Source organism: Oryzias latipes, chromosome 4 (genome assembly GCF_002234675.1).
Source record: "Oryzias latipes chromosome 4, ASM223467v1".
Taxonomy (NCBI): domain Eukaryota; kingdom Metazoa; phylum Chordata; class Actinopteri; order Beloniformes; family Adrianichthyidae; genus Oryzias; species Oryzias latipes.
In genome coordinates, this window is record NC_019862.2 from 30,715,885 (window position 1) to 30,723,707 (window position 7,823).

Below are 7,823 nucleotides of genomic sequence, written 5' to 3' on the forward strand. Positions count from 1 at the left end.
TTTTATATAGTTTATATATGCAATTATTACGCAAATCTTATGTAAGAAGATTGCATGATTTTTGCCACATACATACTCAAATTTGTGGGTTTCCGCGACCGTTCCACGTATGTCTAACAGACTTTTCATGCATGCCGATGTATAACTTTTATATGGCGTATGTAAAATTTCATGTAACGAACTCAACTTTTCTCACTTTTTCCTTGTATATTCACGTATGACCAATTTTCATGTGTGCAACATGCGCAGAACGTACGTAGTGGCTTTTGGACATCGTCTTTAGGAGGAACCCAAAGAAAAACACAGAGAAAACAATATTTTAGATAAATTTATAAAATATTTCACTTGAAATACATTGCATTCTTCTACAATACAATGCGTGTGCGTGAAACACACCAGAGCCCTCTAAGAATAACAGCCTTGTCATGTGAAGGATGGACTCATGAATACTTTGGCATAGTTTGGTGACGGACAAGCGTTAAATCCAAACGGCAAATGGATTTTTAGATCAAGCATTCACGTTGAACGGTCAAATTTCAAAAAGATCAAAATGTTGTATAGACAGTTAGTACGGACAACACACATAATATATAAGAAACCTTTGTTTGCTGTTTTAAAAGCTAGAGTGAACCCAAATAAAAACCTTCGATCTGGTCCATTATACAGTTAGATATAGCCCGAACGAGACTTTTAAAATCTTGACACCACTATCAAAAGGGAAAAACTGCTTAATAGGTGTGAGGTTCCCCCAGAAGCTCTGCAAACTAGGTGTGACAAATGTACTTTAGTGTACTGTGAAGTTTTATTACATAGTTAAGGTATATAAGCCACAATTAAGCACAGAAAGTCTTGCTGATCTACTACGTGAATGTCAACGCTTTCTTTTTTTGCTTTTTTTCAGGACACCAAATTCACCGATTTCCTATCAATCACCATGGTAACACTGTCGAGGAAGGCGACGCTTTCAGGCAGACGATAACAAATAACAGTATAAGCCATTTTTTGGAAGGATCAGTCTGACAAACAACACCCCGATGAGTGTTTCCAACACATTTCCAGGATGTTTTCAGCGCAGGTCGTGGTGGAGGATATAAAGCCGAGGATGTATTGCTGCCCAGGTCTTGTTCCAGAGGGACAGACGGAGTGGAAAGAGAGACACAAGACGACTGGAGAGTCAGCAAGTGTTTCCAAATCAAGACAACCAGCTGCTGAACATTCACTTGGCCTGCAGGAAAAAAAAGGTAAACAATGCAAAGACTTTCAATATAAAATTTGCCAACTTGTTAAGATATTTTATACCATGGTCCGGTTGAATACTCGATTCTGATTGGCTGCTGGGTGTGCATTGAAAAATGATGATCCACAGTGATAACCGCACACCTCAAAAAGTAGTTCCGGTCACATAGCTGAAATGTTTTGTATTACTGCGCTGGCTTCTTTAAAACACACTTTATCGTCATCATCTGGACAAAAACAAGCGGTAAGAGGAGAACTTTCTCTCTGACCCGATGCTTTGTTTCACACATCGTGACCATCAGCACAAATATTGCTTTATATAGCCGGACCTTGACTGCAGCAGAGGTGCATCACATTGTCACGTTACCATGACATCGCCGCACCACGCACAAACAGTCTGTTTTTTGTGAAAAATGCTATCCATACCTGAAAAATAACAACAATAAAGGCCAAAAAACTGGTTGAATATTTATTTCTTTTGTAAGTGACCATGGTATAAACTCCGCTTCGTGCCGGACGGTTCAGGCTTCCACGGCGTGCATTCATTTCTGATAATGCACACTTCGTGGGCCATTAACCCTTACATGAGCATTTCCTTCACAGATTCGGATAAGAGGTTGATCTGAGAACTGGACCGAGTCAGAAATCAGGAGTGAGCTTGTTGGAAGGCCACACCCAGCCACTTGTAAGCAAGGCAACTTAAATCTGTCAATCAAACGGTTCGTACATTGGACATGGGGGCCAGCAGGCCCCGCCTACTTTTATAGAGGCATCAGCATCTGATTGGTCAGTTTAATACAAAAAAAAAAAGTATCAGCGCAAGAATGGTTATTCAGTAAATAAGAATGACTGAGTAAGCGCTGTTTTTTTCTGTCTTTTTGGCTGCAGGTACTTCCTGTTTGGGACGCCAGGGGGGAGGAGTCACTCAGTCCAGTTCTCATGTACAGTCAATGTGAGGAACACATTATTCTCCAGACGCTTACGTATGACTACGGGTTTTCCTGCGGACCTCGTGCCTCATCACTCCACGTTCAGGATGGCCCAGTTATCCTTCTTGTCCTGATCATCCAAAGGGAAGGAGACAATGTCTTTAAGAACGAGACCCTGGTTCTCCATGTTCTGGCTGACACGTGTGGCTGCTACTTTTTTAATTCTCATTTTTTTAAGCAACTGGCCCTATTAAATACATATTTTATTTAAATCTTAAAGTGACAATACCACAAAAAAACATACAAAAAAATCAAGTTCTGCAAAAGAAGAAAATGACTTCAATTATTGACCATTTAGGAATAGAATAGAGTAGAACAGAAAGTCTGACAATAAAGACTTTATGCATTGTATAATGAAATGTAAAAACAGTTTAAGTGTTACTTGTTATACATGTTCTTCAGGCGAAAGAGCACCAAATAGAAAACCCAAAGTAAAATATGGTCTGCAAAATTAAGGATCATTTCTATACAAAACAACATAAAAAAATGAAAACCAACAGGAAATAGGAGAATTGAGGGAAGCAGTTACAGACTGAACACTTCAATGTAAAGATTGTTGCTTGAAGAAAAGAGTTTTAGGCTCAACCATTCAAGAGTTCATCAGGAACTGTGAGATTCACTGTATAATTCTGAGAATGGGAAGGAATTTTCCAAAAGATTTAAAAGTGAGTTTGAACTTTCATAAGATAGACTCATATCAGGGGAATCACATGACCTTAAAGGCCCACTCCAGTGTTTTTAACGTGTTCTTGTGGGCTTTTTCTGATAATGGAGAAGGTATAAAAAGAAAAAATAAGCATAAAATATCCTGTCTGAGTATTTTTTTATTCAAATTGCTGTGAGTCAGAAGCAGATGAAAAAATGCTATTTGAAAAAAAGCATATCTGTGACAGAAATACGCTGGGAGGGTCACAAACTCCCTGCTTCGAGCTGTCAGCAACAGAGAGGGGAAGGGGGGCGGGGCTGCTCTGCACCAACAGCTCGGATACAAATTTCTAATGAACCCCTGCCACTCTGCAGAAGCTGGGATACGATACAGGTTTCCTGATTTTGGCTAAAGACTGCATACTCCTAATGAAAAGACCACTGGGAACAATTTAAAAAAAAAGATAAGATGATCAGAGTGGGAAAATAAAGGAGGAGTGACCCAACATGGCTCATATGTTTTCTAGGGCAAACAAATCTGCACACGTTGAACATTCAGAAGAACAGGTACAGAAGAAGTATTTATGAAAAGATTGAAATCTGACCTCTGACATGACGGGCAGGTTGTCATGGCGGAAGAACCACGGGGTTCGGTGAGCTTTGGTTCTTTGCCTCTGCTGGAGTTTCCTCAACAACCTTTTCACCTTGCGATCTCTGGGGTCGGCACATTTCACCGCCTTCTTTGTGTAAAAACTGTGAAATATTTTACATGAAATATGAACGCACAGCTGCCTGCTGCACACAAACAGAAAATTGACGCAAAGAAAGAGGCCCTTCAGAGGCACTGTGAGATTAAAGAGTAAATGTAAAGACATAAAGGGATCAAAAATGGGTAAAGTTTGTAGTAATTGTTGATAATCCCTAAAAAAAAACCCCACCACACTGAAAGGGCGTCTTGTTTCTGGAGGGTAAAAATTCCATGTTTGTGTTAACTGGACCATGTGAGAAAGCGAGCTCCTCATTCCATGGCTACATCAGATCTCCCTGGCCTGATGGAAACAATAGATTTCACAATCCAGTTTTCATAGCTGAACCTCGCTCTAACAACTGACTGACTGACTGACTCATTTGGCTGTTGGCTGGCTGCCTGCAGCTGAAACGAGGTACTTTCTTATGGCCCGTTATTCCCACATGTTTCCTTTCTTACTTCCTTGGCAATTACGGCTCCAGACGCAGCCATAACAACTTGACCTGGAAAGCTGACAATGCCTCTCAGGCCTGCTCTCTGCCCGTCCTCTCACGAAAAAGCATATTTTCCATGCCTGCAAATTGCTCCGTGCTCTTAAGCCCACTGAGTGGATAGTTGGAATACTTGCATGATAGCTTGTATACTGCAGTCGGGCCCCTCCGTCTGCACCTCAAACCGCAGCACATCTTTGGTACGCACCTTGCCTTGGGAGTACAGCATGCAGCACTGGACATCCCTCTGCATCTGCACGCCTTTGGCTGGAGGGCAGAACCACAGGGAGAGTCAGAGCACTGCGGAGAGATAGAGTCTCAAGAAAGTTGTCGTTTCATCCGTTCACGGCAAAAGTTCAGAGAAAATCAGAAGTAATGTGGGAGTGGTTGGATTTGCAACATGGTGGGGTTTGCTCTCATGGTTGGGGAGCGTTATCTGGCTGGAAGACCCTCTGGACGCACATCTAGGGCTTACAATGGCATCCTATTGTGCTGATAGACCCTGCCAGTGAAATGAGAGGAAGTGAGGGGAGAGGAGGAGTGTTGTTTTCATGCAGACGCTTTCCCATGATGTCGCCTCGTTTTAAAGCAAAAACCCACAAACAAATGAAAGTGAGGTGTGAGGTAGCGGGGCTGGGAAGCAGAGCATCTCAACCAAAATTTAAAAATGGACCGAACGCAGGCTTGGCAGTTGCCATGCCTCGGCATGAGCCTGCGCGATGCTCTTCCTGCTGCTCTGCTCCTCTGTTTACATCCTCGCTGCTGCTCCCATCACTCTTTTTTTTCTTTCTGTCCTCGCCATCGCCTCCTCTGCTGCACTGTCCAGCTGCTGGGCGCATGCCGGGATTGCAAAAAAACAAACACACAGTCAGCGTGTGGCTCCATCCTACCTTCCACAGATGCCAGGAAGACAACAGTGAAGGAGAGAACAGTCAACATCTGCAGGACCAACATGGTGAGAGTGGCAGAGAAGAGAGGATAATCTTCACTGTCACCTCTCCCTCTGTGCCTGGCTCTCTTATATTACTCCCTCCCTCTCTTCATACCTCCCTGCCTATGTCTCACTTTCACCACCTCTTTTTTTTCTGTCTTACCGTCTTTCCCTCCCACCCTCCGTTTTTGCATCTTTTGCCATGATCACACCCCACTCTCTCTCATTCCCTCTGGTATTTTTTTTTTTACATCTTTATCTCACTTCTCGTCTTCCTCACTCGGGATGCCAAGCTCCATTTGTTTTATTTGAGGCTTTGAATTCCTCCTACTTCGTCTTGTGCATTTCCCCCGAAAAAGTAATCTCTCTGAAGCTTTTGCACAAATTCCTGAGACTGGTCCAGCTAATTGGTGCTGAAACTAAATCTGTTTTATGATTTCATGCACCTTGAATAGGTTTTAAATAACTTTAAATCCAGGTCATCGCTCATGCACGCCAAAGAAATGTCTCAATGTTGTTGGACACAAAATAACGGTGTATTTTAACGTGAAGATTCATTTAAAGTTGGCATTTAGCACAACATAAAAACCATCTACTGTTTGAAAAAAAGACTGCTCCATATTTTACCAGAAAAAGGGACAAGCCTCAAAACCACTTTTAAATCTCTCGTACTGCTTCTTTTGTGCGCTGTTTGGTACAAACATTCGTTTTGAGTTATCCTCATGTAAATGAATAGAAAGACCCACACCAATGAAAATGGTGCTTTTAACATGTTCTTGTAGCATTTTTCTGATGATGTAGGACATATATAAAGAAAATTAAACATAAAACTGCGTATCTGTGTATTTTTGTATCGTGAATCTGGAGCAGATGAAAACATGCAGTTTAAAAAAGCCTGTAGCAGTGCTGTAGGTGCCACAGTCGGCGGGCGCCACAAGCTTCCTGCTCCGCTCCATTCTGATGCATCCACCTGCAGACAAATGGATCCACGAACGTCTTTGTTTTCCTGGTCTGAGCTGGAATCTGGATCTAAACTGGACGGCTGGATGGATCTGATATTGCTGCAGTTTATGTTGCACCGGTAATTTTAGGTTGGAGATGTGAGAGGCTGTAAGCCAGCGGGAGAGGATGTAAACAAAAGAATGATGGGAAATGAAGGCAGGCTTACTCTGTGCCAACAGTCCCGCCCAAACCTCAATAATGAGTTTCTATTAAACCTTCCTGCAGAACTTATGCTCTAGAAAACGACACAGGTTTTCTTTTTATTTTGGCTGAAAGAAACAGCATCGTCATATTTAAAAGACCTCTGGGAACGTTTTCAAAATAGATCAAAAGATGAGACGTTTATTAATAAATGACTGGTGGTAGCTAAAAACACAGACTGAAAGCCAGCAGCTGAAAATGTTGTATTGTATGTACAGTATGTTTCAGAATGTTTCATTCAGTTCCAGTCAATTTAATTCAATTCAGTTTGATCTATATAGCCCAATATTACAACAATAGTTGCTTCAACTGGATTCACAAATTATACAGAAAATAAAATACAGTCATAAAATACAATAGCTGATTCCTGAACTAACTAAACAGACTAAACTAAGCTGGTCATCCCTGCCCCTATAGACCCTCCTTCTCAGTGATGAAAAACTCCTAAAAAAAAAACGCAGTCCAGAAAAAAAGAAGAAACCTCAGGGGTGTCCATATGAAGGAGGGATCCTCCCCCAGGGCGGACAGGCGATGTACTAGAACTCTTAGAGAATGATTAGCTTATCTAACTCTACAACTACATATTTAAAATCCAGCAGACGATCTTCATCCAGATGAAGTCGGGGGGCAGCTGGGGGCGCCAGGCGAGCCAGAGACAGGATCCACAGCCAGGTGGAGGAGTAGAGGTGAGGTACACGGCCAGGTACAGAGCAGAGACGAGCCAACTGGAATCACCGGAGGGCAGTGGGGAAGAGGGACAGTGCACCAAACAGAGGCATGGAGAACTAAATGATAAATAAATGATCAAGAATAGAGGACAAGTAGAATAGAGGACAAGTAGAATGGAGGGCAGAACCCCAGTGCACCATACTTTCCACAGCTTCTAACTTCTAGCAGCCTAATAACTAATTTCTATTGTTTTCAATATTTTATTCAAACATGTTAATATTAAGTTGTATGCACCATGGTAAATACAGTGAATTTTACTAAGAATAACAATAATAATAGAAAATCTAGACTTTTAGCATATCCTTATTGATACGGTATCGTATTAATCGTAGCAGGGGGAACGGGCCGCCCTGGCCCGCTTTATGAAACCATCTTCCCTCTGCTTGGATCCGCGGGGACTTGTTAACTTCCACTTATCCGTATTGGATTTTACTGCACATGTAGTTAAGGCTGTGTCACACAAGCACTACTTACATTTTTGCACATTTTCCACGGATGAAATTTTGGTCTTTCATGGTACATGTGTGCTATATGTACTTCTTAAGCATTTCTTGCGTTTGTCATTTGCCGTTGTAAGCAGATGTGCGTCGAGCGTTTCGGCCGACGGGTCTTTTGTGAATTTTTGTTCGGTTTAGGATTACGCACTTTACCTGTATGTTACATAGTTTATACGCAATTATTACCTAAATCTTTCCCAGTTGTGCATCATTTTTGTCAGATGCATACACAAATTTGTGGCTTTCCACGACCGTTCCACGTACGTTTAACAGACTTTACACGCATGAAGCACCAATGTATAACTTTTATATCACATTTACGGAGCAAATATCATGTTTAAAGTATGTAATGGA

The 7,823-nt window shown here is 41.8% G+C and overlaps 1 protein-coding gene across 1 annotated transcript; it reads right to left on the reverse strand.

Moving 5' to 3' along the window:
* Positions 1-314: 314 nt before the first annotated feature.
* LOC101161792 (C-C motif chemokine 17) lies at positions 315-5,162 on the reverse strand. The gene is made up of 5 exons (XM_004068362.4): positions 5,000-5,162; positions 4,247-4,376; positions 3,476-3,623; positions 2,220-2,295; positions 315-1,225 (listed from the first exon to the last, which is right to left on the reverse strand). The coding sequence occupies exons 1-4, from the start codon at positions 5,061-5,063 to the stop codon at positions 2,257-2,259; spliced, it is 381 nt and encodes a 126-aa protein (XP_004068410.1). The 5' UTR covers positions 5,064-5,162; the 3' UTR covers positions 315-1,225; positions 2,220-2,256.
* Between the last annotated feature and the right edge of the window lie 2,661 nt (positions 5,163-7,823).